The following is a 14,775-nucleotide window of genomic DNA, read 5'->3' as shown; positions in this document are numbered from 1 at the left end:
GCAGGTAGAATAAAGAGAGAATGGACCTTGGCTGATGGCCAATGAGGAAACATGGACCTCCATTCTATAGCCACAAAGAAATAAATTCCACCCACAATCTGAATGAGTTTAGAAGTGGATTCTCCCTGAGAGCTTCTAGCAGTACACCTAGCCAAGCCGGTCTGGAAATAATAATAATAATAAATATTAAAATAAATAATAAATAAATTGTATTATTTTAATAAATAATAATAAATTATTATTATTTATTAACAAAATAATAAATTGTATTATTTTAAGCCACTAAATTTGTGGTCATTTGTTACACAGCAATAAAAATCTAATATGCTGTCTCAAATAAGGTTCCCTGTTAATGACATTGCCAGGATCCTTGGCTCCTGATCTAGTGAGGGTGAGCAAGACACTGTAGGAGGGTCTGTGTGTTCTTGAGCCCATCACCTTAGTATAGAGAGGAGAGCTAGCTGAGACCATTGTGAGACTAACAACAAACAGCCAACTGACAGTCTTCTTTAATATCTTCTGCATATCCCTAGGCACCTGCTCTCCATACCCTTAGGCACCTGCTCTCTAGGACACAGCTGTCTGGAGTATACAAGAACAGAATCTCCTACCAACATGTGAGGACATTCTTCCCAAGACTGGCAGAATGTTCTTTCTGGAAGAGATTTCTGTATTACCAGCTTGTCTCTTTCTGCCTTCATGGCAAAACCACTGACCTGCCATTGAAGAATGTTTCTGTGCTACTTCTTCTTTTCGGTACAATACAAATTTGTTGCTTTGTTGTTAGGTGAATGGCAAAATTGTCATAATGGTATTTCATATATCTGGCTTTGTGGGAAAATGAGATGCTCTGCTTAGTCAAACTTTCCATTTAGTTAAAAACTGTTGCTTTTATCACTACATTTTAAAAGCGTTCATCCCTTAAACTGAAAACAAACAAACAAAAAAAGCCACAACATATTATCCAGACTTATTAAACAGGAAATAATGTAAACCATTCTCATTTTTATTGATGATTCATGGTCATCATTAAAATTATCATTTATTTCACAGTCCTGTTTCTGAATGATACCCTTAGGGATCATGGCTCCAGAGCACTAATTCCTTGATTCTACTTCTGCAGGTTTTATTTCTCTGCTATTTTCCTTATGAACAAGATGTTAATCTAATCCATTGCTGCAGCTGACATATTTACATCTAGCCAGTCCCCATTCACATTCACATGTAGTTCTAGTTCCAAAATTGAACCCTGCTACCTCAAAACCAAGTAGTTAAGGTCTCTGTATGGATGGTGAAGTTGTAGATAAATATAATAAGGACTCATACAAACTCACATTTCAACGTCTTGGATTTCTCAAGCAGTCATTGAACAGCTATTATGTCCAAAAAATTATATGGCTCTGATGAAAATCTAGAGATCTAAAAATTAATGAATAGAGAAAAAAACATTTGCACAAATATTTAACAAGAATATATTATATTAAATCTAATCCTATATATAATTACAAAGTAATTAATTCAATATGAACCTGCTTCACCATTAGTCTAGTTTTTCATAAAATTAACTTCAGTTATATTCACTTTAGTATATTTTTATCTTTATAATAATTATTAGGTCAATACTTCAACTTACATTATATTCCCAAGAGTGGCCTAAGCCCACTGTCATGCACAATAAATGATCATTAAATATTTGTTGCAAACAGTGAAAATGTAACCTGTTTGGCTTCTCTGCTGTTCTGATACTCCTGTGTAGACAATATTGTGTATTAGATCTCTTCCATCAAATAAATCTTGGCTCTGCATTTCCCGGCCACCGTGTGACTGCTATAGTACCCTAATGCAAACAGGACATTTTGAAGAGTTTGTCTCTGATCCTAAAGAATGTATTCAGAGTTTCCATTATCCCAGATAAGACAGTCATGATAAATTTATTATAAACTATTATTTTAAATGAGTTTCCATCTAAAATATTTAGGTTTTAACCATTGAGTTGACCTTGTTGGAAGACGTGCCAGGCTTATTCTCTGCCCATTTCTCTGCCTATTCACTACAGCCTACACCTAGGGTGGCTTAAGCCTCAACTCAAAATGAAGAATTTCAAAGAACCACAGAGTTTAATAATAAGTATTAAAGCAGAGCAGGAAGCATACCAAATGAGGAGTATACCATAACTTCAAGTTGTCCAGGCCAAGATAGATAGTGGCTTTCCAGAGGCAGGCAAAGACCTAAGAGCAGAGGAAGTACATGGTGGTACTGATTTGTTATTGTGTTACTACAGTAAAATGCTCTGGGTTCTTGCAGGGTGTTGGGTTTGGAAACACTTCCTTATCGTGCCAGAAGGAAATCATCTGATCACAAGACATTTCTCCCCTCTTCTCTCCCTAGGAGTTGACAGCAGCTAAAGGCATCTGTCTAAGTTTAATAGGGAGCATAAGGACTGGGAAATATAAGTAAAATGGCATGTGTATACTCTGAGAGATAGCCAGGAAAGTCATTCTTGTCTTACCAACTATATGGGGTGGGGGTATGTGTGAGAAGAGGGGACTGTGTTCCCGAGGGACAGAGGTCATCGTGTTTTGTTTATCTCTGCACATTCACAGCACCTAGAACATTTGTCCATAGTAGAAGGGTTAATGTATTTGTTAAACTGAGTTGACTGGAGAACTTACTTTCTTCTTCTAGGGTATGAAATCTTGCAAACTTCTTTGGAATTTAAGCCCCCTTGTGGCTCATTAAGCTTCTGCCCTATCTAGCCTGGTTAAAACAGGACTGATTGAAAATGCAGGACCCCTGAAACATTTAATCAAAACATGGGGCACTCTCACAGGAACCTGAATGAGTCCCTATGAGGAGGCGAAGGTTGAAGAAGGAACAAGGAAGGATCTCTAATGCCCCTACCTTCAGCCCACCCCCCTGGGTCTTGCCCAGAGCCAGCTTTCAGTAGGCTTTATTTCTTTGTTTGCTAGGTTTGCCATGCAAATAGAAATAATCCTGTCCTCTGCAGAGTAAGCGGTTCAGGATCTGGCAGATTGAAAAGCAAGAACTGGCATGAACAGCGGTGATCTCTGAACTGGAAAAATGTCTGCATTCTCTTGTTGTTTGTTGTTGTTATTGTTGTTGTTTTTGTTGTTGTTGTTTTTTAGCTTATACTTAAGCATTAAAGGGGAAAAAAAATTCTTTCACATACCCAACTGGGTATTGGAAGCCGTTAAATAGTGGTTAAAACTGGGAGGGTTGGAGGGAACTTTCCTCCCCCATTCTTTCAAGTTTGGCTGGAGGTCCTTCTGCCCGCAGGCTACAGTCACATTAGCAGTTGGAAATTGGATAACGACAGCACAATGACAAATCCAGGTTGCTTGCAATAAGTTGCTAATCCCTTTGCTTTAATATCGGAGCAGCGTATAATGATGTTTGGACATCACTCCAGTTTACTGACGACCCCACTGGGGCCAGCAATAGAACCTTACAACTGTCTAACAAGGCGTCAGGTGACTCCCGTCGTCACAGCAACGGACACTGGAATCTAATCTTCCCTCCATCCCTTCTAGCACCCAATAACGCCTAGATTATATAAGTGGCCCATCATTGCTTGGTAACTTGAATCAATTAACGTTAATTCGCACAATGCTATGATGTATTGTGATCACTTTCATTTCAGGGAAGGGGGAGAAATTGCTATAAGTCACCTAAAATGAGGTTGTCTGTGGTGCTGAGGTATTAATTGGGTGTCCATATTAAATGCAAAAGGAGCCCCATCGTGAAAGGAAAGTGGATGAGTGACTCTCTTGGCTGCTATTGACCTATCAGAAGAAGACAGTGCCCTTTTCCTTTGCTTTTATCTATTACAGTTTTCCCTATTGCGTGTCAAGTTGATGTATTATAAAAAATTCATTTGGTGACCTTTCACCCCCTTAGCAGATTAAACAATTTCACTTCGATGGCATCATTAACAGGACCCTGCATTTAATGATGATTTCTCTAAAAGGCCACGGAGATTCGATTTTAAGCTAACAGATTTATTGCACTATTATAACATATCGTAAAAAACTGTACCACCTACGGTCAGGTTTTAGGATAGAAACTGCTTAAGAGTTTATGTGGAGCTTAAAGTGGTATTACCTTGGGATATGCTGTAGCAGCAAGTCTCTGACCTCCAGTGAGATGCTGTTTACATTTAATAAGAGATGTTTGCTCACAATAAACTTTAAAGTGTGTCAGGGACAGGCCTTTCAGCGCCTTTTCAGGCAGTTGGCTCCCATGTCTTCGTCTCTAGACATCAACGTGCTTATGTCAGGATCTCCGCTGGAGTTTTTGGCTTCCCTAAGCCCATTGCTAGCCTGCACCCCACCCCACATCAGAAAGCATTTAAGAAATGAGTTAGGGGGGGAATAGGATCCGGTAGCAATGTTAGAATTTTCCAATAACTGGGGCCATGGAAGAATAGAATTAATAGCATGGCTTTAAAAAATCTGATTTAAATTGTTCCCCTTAAGAAGGAAAAAAAAAAAAAAAAGAAAAGAGATAAAAGAAAGGCTTTTTTCACTCAGGCTAAGCAAACTAATAAATGATGATTAGGCTGTCTGCTGAATTCCCAGCGAGTGATTCTAGCGCAGAGGTCCTGCCGTAGCCCATAGACGACCAAAGGGGATTCTTAGGACCACATCTTCCCACCCTGTCTCCATTTCCCAGGATTCTCCAAGGAGCGAGAGAGAAAGTGCTCCCTACAGAAACTCCATAGTTCGTGATCTATAGCATTTGCTCTGCTACTCTTTCCTCTTTTTAGGAATAATTGTCGTCTTTGCCTGATATACACCTTCCATACTAAATAAATATTTTATCCTTTTCTCCTTAGATGAGAGAGGAAAAAACAACCAGTTGGGGGGATAAAGTAGTACGAGTATTTAATTGGGACAGGGTAGGCTACCTTTTTTTTTTTTTTTTTTAAAAAAAAACTCAAAACCTTGTTAGAACTGACCTAAGCTGTTTTGAGAGTAAGTCAACAATGGGTGCTCTATAATAGGGTAATACATGAGATATGTGATGTCTGTATATTTCCATGTAATTGCTAAAAATCTATTGCCCGTGATGTATAACACACAATAGGCTTAATAAGACAGTAGATATATAACCCATGTGTTCTTTAATAAAGCTAGGTTGCTCATCAAATATACCAAAACTTAGGGGAAAAAGATGTTTTGAGGTATCATGAACCATTTATTTTATTTTGTATTTATTGTATTTTATTGCTAAGTCACATCAGCAATTAATGTGCTTGAAAGAGGTGAGAAACAATATAACTCATTGGTTAACTGCTCTCTTTTTTTAAATTTTTTTTACGATTTTACTTATTCATTTCACAGACAGAGATCACAAGTAGGCAGAGAAGCAGGCAAAGAGAGGGGAGGAAGCAGGCTCCCTGACAAGCAGAGAGCCCGAATCGGGGCTCAATACGGGGCTCGATTCCAGGACCCTGGGACCATGACCTGAGCTGAAGGCAGAGGCTTTAACCCACTGAGCCACGCAGGTGCCCCTGGTTAACTGCTCTAGACCTTGATCATACACTTAACCATTAGTCACACCTTTGGCAAGTTACTTAAGCCCTTTGGGGGTCTCAGTTTCTTCAAGTTTAAGTTCAAGTTTAAGAAGTACATTAAATCACGGTGTCATTTTAAAGATTCAATGGGTTTACATGTGGAAAGCTTAGAATAGTACCTGGTACACAGTAAGCGCTCAGCATATATGAATTTTAAGTTATTATTCGCCCTAAGGGCTTCATTCAATTAAAATAGATTAATCAATCAATTCCATAATTATGTAGCCTATTCAGTGCAAGCACAATGTGGAGAATGTAAACACGGAAGGGTTGTTGTGAGGGTTACGTGAGCTATTCTATGTAAATGAGTGTTGTTGCCCGAATTGCTCTTAGGCATCTCTTCCAGTTCTTTTCGGTGAGATCCTCTTGGACCACAGAATCAGGCATCCTCGAAGTCTTTATCCCATAAAAATTGGAAAACATCAAAAATCAGAGCCTTTTTGGGGAGAATTGGTTTACGAGCAGACTAGTGAACATATTGGCACCTTCTAAATATTTTAGTCTGATACGGCATTTTTGGGGTGGATATTAATGAATGGTGATAAAAATCTAAGTTCATAATTTGTGCTTCTTCCCACCCCTCCTGCATACCCAGTCCATCCTTTACCAATGCTAAGCAAACATAAAAAATAAACATTTAATTATTCTTGAGTTGTAAGGTCATATTTTCTATATACCACATTACGAAGTTTCTAGAAACAGTAGCAAATGCAAATATTTTCACTGGGTAATAATGCACTTTAGAAATCGTTCCTGCCATGACAACTGTAACCTTATGGATGTATTCTCTTTTTTGTCAACACATGCCAGAAATACAAGCAGTTCTAAAACTGAGAACTTGATATATATTCGGCCGTATGCTCTCTCGGTCCTGGTCCAGCCTTCAGATGGAGAAGTGGGAAAAGAGCTTACAGTCCAACCACGGCTCGTTTTTCTGGATAAGCAGGTAACTGGTTCGTGGGGGAACAGTGTCTATTGAGAGCTGGGAGCATGTCCTGTCGGGTACATGTCCCGCATATACCGAGTAGCCCCCAAGTACTAACAGCTGCACTGGGAACCTCTACAGACTTTGTCATCTGCCGTCCACCTCACAGCTGACTTCCTTCCACTTTCATGAGTGATAAAGAGTAAAAATAAAAGTCTAATGCTTTTCCTCAGCAAATCCTTGAAGCAGGTTTCTTGTATCTTCTGGAAATCTAGCCTTTCCAAAGAAGTCATTTCGTATGCTAATGAAAGAATGTCTGCTATCACATCTGCATTGCAGTTAAATGTTATTGTAAATGATTTCTCTTATATGTGGTTAAGTCAATCATCAATGAAGGCGTCTGTGCTTAATTCTGATTTTAGTGGCCATGCCCTCTGATTCTACTTTACCTTTTCTGTATTTACTCAAGTCATGGGGAGAAGGAAGGGAAATATGGCAGTTAAATCAGCTTTCTATTCTTTGTCATAAAAATGCACCCCTGACATGTTTGTGCATGGAGGAAGCCTGTAAGATTGAGGTCCACACTTAGAAACCTGCCCCTTCTGAGGTAATCTGGCAATCGGCTCGGTCCTGCTTCTTTTTCTCAAGCATGGCTTCCTTGTTAATCTTCAACATGTAATGCCACTCTCCTCTTCTGTAAAGTTAGCTTTCCTTTCTCCTCTTCATTAAACTGCCTCAACTTCTCCTGCAATAATCTCCTTTCTCTTTTCTCGATGAGCTAATTTTGATATATTTTAACACAAGAGAGAAAATATTCATCACTTTCCTTCCTTTGCCTGTCTCTACTGAGTTTTGTTTCATAAAAGAGTCTGACTTCTTTTCTGTTTTAGATACCTTCACAAAAATTCTCTTCTCAATCCAACTCCTCCCATCCTGTTTTTCTATTTCCAGAATCGGAGAATAGAGTCCTTGGGCACCCCCTCAGAGCCTTGGGCCATTTCTGTTTCCCTGGAAGGGACATCAGATTCAGTGTTGAAAGGTAGGTCCTTGTGACATTTAGACACCTGTCACTACAACATCTGCAAGAAAATGTTTGCAGCCGTTAGAATTCCTAGCAGGGTTGGTAATAGTGTCTTGGGTAATTTGGAAGGTCTCCTTTATCCCCAGTCTATAATGCCTTATCTGTGAAAAGCAAGATTAGACTGGCAGCCAATACTTAAGGAGCCTCCTCCTCTTCTCCCCTTGTGTGATGAAGTAGCATTTTTGTCATAACCATATCCCCAATATGACGTAAGAAAAAGGGCATGTCCCCCAAGACAAATGATTCTGGTACAGTATCATGGACTGGCTCAGAGAGCAAGGCACAGGTATGATATGGTTCTTTTTTTTTTTTTTTCCCCCATAAGATTTATTTATTTATCTTAGAGAAAGACAGACAAATGGGTAGACAGCAGGGGTGTGAGGTGGGGGGGCAGTGGGAGAGGGAGAGAGAGATTCCCAGCTGACTCCGTGCTGAGTGCAAAACCTACACGGGGGCTCAATCTTAGGACCTTGAGAGCTGAAATCAAGAGTTGGGTGATTAACCAACTGAGCCACCCAGGCACCCCTATGATGTGATTTCTATGGGGAAATAGAAACACTCACAGGGTTATGAAGAAAAAATACAATGGCAAATGCAAAACACATGGTCCAGAGCAGGTCCTCAGGTCCTCAGAGTTTACTTTTCCCTCTCCACCTTGCTTTGTCCTCTGTTGCCTTCCTGTTCAGTCCTAGTACCACTGCTAGTTTCATTTACTTTCCCTGAAGTTGTGCGTATAAAATAAAAATTAAAAAAAACCACCATTGCATTCTTTGCCTGTATGAGTTTGACTATTTTAGATACTACATGTAAGTAGATTCATACTGTATTTGTCTTACTGTGAATGGCTTATTTCACTTAGCATCGTGTCTTTAAGATTCACCTGGGTTGTTGCATATTTCTGAATTTTCTTTATTTAAGACGGAATAGTATGCCATTGATGTACACATTGCATTTTTAAAATCCATTCATCTGTTGACGAACATTTAGATTGTTTCCATGTCTTAGGTAGTATGAATAATACTGCAATGAACATGGGAGTTTGGATGCCTATTTGAGATCTTGATTTCAATTCTTTTGGATAAATAACTGGAAGTGGGCTTGCTGGATTATATTTCTATTTTTATTTTTATTTTCTATTTTTTTTTGTGTGTGTGAGGAATTTCTATTTTTCTATTTTTGTGAGGAATCTCCATACCGTTTTCCACAGTGGCTGCACTATTTTGCATTCCCATCAGCAGTGTGTGAGAGTTCCAGTTTCTCCACGTCATCACTAACACTTACTTTCTTTCTTCCTTCCTTTCTCTCTCTCTTTTTCTCTTTTTTATAATAGCCATCCTAGTAGGTATGAGGTTATATTTCATTGTAGTTTTAGTCTGCATTTCCCTGATGATTAGTGATGTTGAGCATCTTTTCATATACTATAGATGTTGGCCATTTGTAGGTTTTCTTTGCAGAAATGTTTGATTGAATCTTTAGCTTATTTTTTAAAATCAGGTTATTAGCTTTTTTTATCCTATTGAGATGTAGGGGTTTCTTACATATTTTAGAAATTCACACCTTATGAGATATATAGTTTGTGAATATTTTCTCCCATTTTGTAAGTTGCCTTTTCACCCTGTTGATTATTTGCTTTGCTGCACAGAAGCTTTTTAGTTTGATATAATGCTACTTGTCTAACTTTGCTTTACATGTCCACAGTACCCAAAGAAATCTACAGATTAAGTGCAATCTCTATCAAAATCCTAATAACATTTCTTATAGAAATAGAGAAAACACTCTAAAATGTATATGAAACCACAACAGATCCCGAAAAGCCAAAGCAATCTTGAAAAAGAAAAACAAAGTTGAAAGCATCACACTCTGTGGTTTCAAAGTATATTACAAAACTACAAAAATTAAAACAGTATGGTACTCACCTAAAAACAAAGGTATAGACCAACTGAACAGAATAAAGAGCCTAAAAATAAATCCACACATACGTGGCCAGCTGATATTCAACAAGGGAGCCAAGAACACACAGTGGGGAAAGGATATAGACATTTTAGCAAATAGTTTTGAGGAACCAGATATCCACCTGGAAAAGAATGAAATTGGAGCATTATTTTACACCTTGAAGAAAAAGTAACTCAAAATGGATTAAAATCTCAAACATAAGACCTGAATCTATAAAACCCCTAGAAGAAAAGCAAGTTTCTTGACCTTGGTCATGGCAATGATTTCACCAGGGACATCAGATGACGCTGATGGCATTAAACACACAGGCAACCATTAAAAGCAAGGTAAAAGATATATTGTTAACTCTTTTAAAAAATCAGCTTATCAGATTTCTATGTACTTCATGAATTGGCTAGGACATTTCTGTTGGTTTTGGGTTGTTGTAAATGACTCATCTACCAGTTCAAAATATCAGCCTATCCATAAAGTAACTGGATTCCAAAAATAAACCATGACTTTACTGTTATTTCTTGCTCTACTCTGGCTGTGAGCCTAAGCTCCTTCACAGGGACTCTGTAAAATATATGATATGCCAAAATGTATAGGAGTAAGACCATTGTAGAAATACTAAATCTTGCCATTCCTGTTAGTTGCATTTATTTTTTGGCCTAAGCTGTTAGTAACATCTGATATATAGCATTTGTCTCTCCTGATAATATTGTCTCTTCGTTCTTTGTTACACATCTTTAAAAAAAGGAAAGATACACAATTTTTATGATAAAGTTTCCAAATTAGTGAATTATCACTCAAAACAGTTTTTAATGAATTAGTCCCAGAATTTGTTTTATATCACTGTTTTATTTAGCTTATATATTTTGTTTTCCTGTAGAGGTACCCCTCATCAATTCCAGAAAACAGAATTAGTCCCTTCTGAAAACGTTCTTGAAATAAAATCTTTAATAAAAGGGTGAGGAGGCAGCTGGATGGCTCAGTGGGTTAAGCCCCTGCCTTCAGGTCAGATCATGATCTCAGGGTCCTGGGATTGAGCCCCAAATCAGGCTCTCTGCCCAGCAGGGAGCCTGCTTCCCTCTCTCTCTCTGCCTCCCTTTCTGCCTACTTGTGATCTCTGTCTGTCAAGTAAATAAATAAAATCTTTTAAAAAAAATGTTCCTGAGGAGGCAATTGACATTTCATGATTAAATATTTCATAGCTTCAAACCCTTTACTGTTTCATACTTGTCTCACTCTCTTCCTTTCTTATTAGAGCTATAAATTTGTCTGCTATCTCTTTCTAATTTGCATTTCAACTATTGTGGCCTATAAATTCCCTACCCTATCTACTTACTTATCAATAAACTAAATCTTTTCAGCCTGTACACAAAAATTATTTTCCCAAACTTCCACAGTGTTGTTACTCTTCTGAGCACTCTGTCTGTCTACTTTCTGCTTATACAATCCAATTTTAAAGGCCCAGGAAATGCTGCTTATTCTGTGAGACTCACCTCATAGACTCCATGTTTCCCATTCTTCCAGTCCTAACAATGTATATCTTACTCACTTTGGTGAAAGTAACACCCATAATTGCTGACTCCTATTTTTGTCTTCTTGGTCATTTCTTTACCAAAGCAGTTAAGCCTGAAACTCTTTGGGTTTAAAATCCCGAGGAAAGAGGACAGCCCAATGTGATGGGGATGTGCAAATTTGCAGAAACAAGCCACATCATTAAGAAAGTAAGATAATTAAACAAAGCTACCCAACATTGGCCAGTAAAAATTAAACATTCAAAATTGTATTAGGAGGTAGTTTTAAATTGCCTGGTTTGATGATGTCATTCTGTCCATTATTCAATACCATTTAGCTGTTACTGACATTTTGATATGAGATTCATAAGACAGAATAGTAATTTGTTACTACCTCACCTGGAAACTGAAGCTCACCTACCCCATCCTCTATTCCATGTTATACCCAGATTCCATAACTTATCCATACTCCAGACTTTACACACACTCATACCTATCTTTGTCCTTTCAGGCTGCTATAACGGAAAACCACAGGCAGAGTGGCTTGTAAACAAAGAAATTTATTTCTCTCCGTTCTGGAGAATAGGAAGTCCCAGATCAAAGTGCTGGCAAACTTGGCATCCAGAGAAGACATTCTTCCTGATTCATAGATGGCCATCTTCTCACTAAGTCCTTTTGTGGCAAAAGGGGCAAGAGAGCTTTTTGGAGTTTTTTTTAATTTTTTAATTTTAATTTTTATTTTTTAAAAGATTTTATTTATTTGTTTGACAGAGAGAGAGATCACAAGTATGCAGAGAGGCAGGCAGAGAGAGAGGAGGAAGCAGGTTCCCCGCTGAGCAGAGAGCCCAATGTGGGGCTCGATTATAGTACCCTGGGATCATGACCTGAGCTGAAGGCAGAGGCTTTAACCCACTGAGCCACCCAAGCGCCCTGGAGTTTTTTTTATAAGGGCATTTATCACTAGTCACTCCACAAAAGTCCTACCCCCAAATCCCAGCTCAATGGAGATTAAGTTTCCACATTTGAATTTTGGAGGGACACAAACATTCAGTCCATTACCCATACTCTATAACTTACTCTATAACCCTAACCCTAACTCCATATTCCTTTTATAAAAAATAGTGTGATAGAATACATACAGCATTAACTTGCTGTCATAACCATTTTTACATGTGCAGTTCATTTACCTACATTCCTCCCTTATTCCTACCTCATATGTTTACCCATATTTTGTACCTTACCCATACTCTATACCTTGCTCATAATTCATAACTCACCATTCTTCATATACTACCCATACCTACCACCATATCCATGTTCTCTGTTTTCCCCATCCATAGTACTTTCTTCTGGACCATACCTTATTCAGACTCCATGCTTCACTTTGCCCCAGTCCTCACACCTTCCCCCAATCCTTCATTATTTCTCTTTCAGTTATTCCAAATATATCACCATTGACTAGCTTAGAATCATATTGTGACTATGCAAAATGAATGAAACTGTTTGCTATTTTATTTAATGCACCACATCATACTCAGCCTGCTGACTCATCTAGATTAGTATTGTCAGAACTATTTTCCTTGGAAGATTTACTGAGGAAGCATAAGGAATAGGCTGAAGTCATTTCTATGCTCACATTTTTGTGTGTGTCACGAAGTAGGGAAAATGAGCTTGTGGAGTTTTGTGTTTTTAGAATGTCCACATCACCAAAACAGCTTTTTTCATATGGCTCTTGGAGCCATCATGAAATACTTCTTTTTAACTACAGAAAGAGTAGAACTAAAACCATTTGGGATGGATGACCTAGCTTATTCTAAGTATTTCCCGGAGGAGAACAATAACAACGAAACCATATCTGTATGTCTAGTCTAAACCTTTTATACTTATTTCAGTAGAGACCCCTCAGTAAAAAAGCAGGTTATAATCAAATAACAAAAAAAGTAAATTTATGTACTGGAAGATAATTATTGAAGGGTCCTACAGACCCTTTCATATTTAATGACAGATCCTCGTTGTAGGAAAAAATATGTACTTAATATTAAAAAAAAATACAGTCTCAACATTAATGATATGCCAGTTTACTAATATTGCCAGGGATGAGAAGGATAGTTGTGGGGGAGAATTGGGTATTTTGGAAACCATATGCCCCAGAGAAACCCATTCAGGTAGTACTCGCTGCTAAGTCACATGGTCTATTTCAATCTTGCTTCAAGCCCAGCACCCTACCTCATCCCAAGTTCCCCCGGCCAGTACACTGCTTATACCAGCTTGATCAGGGAGCCTGTCGCTGGCATTTGTATATTTTACAATTACCATTCTAGAGATATGATGAACCCTGGAGTAATATACTGTACTTGGCAGCAACTGCCTCAGCTTTTGGGCACATATGCTTCAAATCTGAGAATATCATAGATATATATGGGAATCTTTGTAGAGATCTCTGAGGCAAGCTGGTATTTAACACAAAAGCAAACCCATTTGGAGCTAAAACACTTTCCATTAGGCAGTTTGGCGGCTGTTCTATGAGCCAGACTCACTGTGCTCGACGGACACATTTCGATTAAATGCTGCTTTGTATTCCTCCAAAGATGGGAACAATAAGGACGTTTGTCAAAGGAAAAACTGCAGCAAACGATTTCATGTTGAACATCTGTACTCTGCAGTTCATTGTTTGCAAGAGTTTATTGACCATAATTTTGATGCATATAGGTTTTAAAGTGTATAAACTGCATTTATCTTGGGCGCCTATCATTTATTTGAGTCTTGGCTTATTTATTTCCATTTTTCTGGGCATTTTATTTATTTTGGGATGCTGAAGAGATGAAGGAAAAGATGCTTTTGAAAAAGAATTTTTAGTTAGCTCTGCAAAATTGATGAGGAAAGACAGTGTTTCCACAAAACGGATTAAGCAATTGAATTGAAAAATGTTAACACTAAGCATATTATAACTTTATGATACCTTTCAGCCTTAAAGATCTCAAACCAATTTATAAACTTTAAGACCACTCTCCCAACTCCTTGTCCATCATATCAATCATCATGACATTTCCAGAGTGAACTGTAGCAGCTGTTAATTAGCAAAGTAATTTGAGGGTAGTGGAGTCAGAAGACTAATTAATGGCGTTGTGAATGTGATCCTGAGTTAAGTTGCCTTCTTTCACTTTAAAAATGGATGGCCTATTGTTAGAAGATGTAAACTTGCTTTTTTTTTTTTTTTCATTTTATTCATGGGAACCATAGCCAAGGCAACCCAAGTTGCTAAATCAGGGTAGCCTTTATCAGTCATGATTTGATGCATAGCTGTGGTCCTGCTCTATTGGCCTAACTCTGCTGCCACATAAACTACAGATCCCTTGAATAAAAGAGAGGCAGAGCCTAGAAACAACCATCTATAAGATTTTCTTTCTTGGCAGATATTTAATAATGAAATAGTCAACATATTGTAGTAGTTAAGAATGTCAACTTGGAAATCAGACAGACGTGGGGCTATAACCCCCACACCAAGTAATTTCACCTTTCATAAGGTTATCTATTGCCTTTTGTACAGTTTATTTAAAATCATGTATCTAAGGCACAGCATCCGGCATGGCAAACTTCAATTACTGTTACTATTATTCTTTCTTGGATTATTTGGTTCCACGATTCATCTAAGAAAAGCCTGATGGATTTTATAATCTGTTTCATTAAATCTTTTTTTCCATTCGTTCCCAGTTGCCTC

General features: G+C 38.0%; 1 protein-coding gene across 4 annotated transcripts in view; it reads left to right on the top strand.

Annotated features, from left to right (window-relative positions):
- The window catches only part of PKHD1 (PKHD1 ciliary IPT domain containing fibrocystin/polyductin), a 456,881-nt gene that overhangs the window by 412,017 nt on the left and 30,089 nt on the right, over window positions 1-14,775 (top strand). For 3 of the 4 annotated variants that reach the window (XM_032340236.1, XM_032340237.1, XM_032340240.1), the window contains 2 exons: window positions 6,407-6,542; window positions 7,473-7,560. In XM_032340236.1, coding sequence (XP_032196127.1) covers window positions 6,407-6,542; window positions 7,473-7,560 — 224 coding nt within the window. Of the gene's footprint in view, window positions 1-6,406; window positions 6,543-7,472; window positions 7,561-14,775 lie in introns of those variants that run through there. The other variant, XM_032340239.1, reaches the window with a different exon arrangement.

The sequence above is a fragment of the Mustela erminea genome, chromosome 4 (genome assembly GCF_009829155.1).
Source record: "Mustela erminea isolate mMusErm1 chromosome 4, mMusErm1.Pri, whole genome shotgun sequence".
NCBI lineage: Eukaryota > Metazoa > Chordata > Mammalia > Carnivora > Mustelidae > Mustela > Mustela erminea.
The sequence above is the reverse complement of the archived record's forward strand: the minus strand, read 5'-3'. Positions and strand labels throughout refer to the sequence as shown.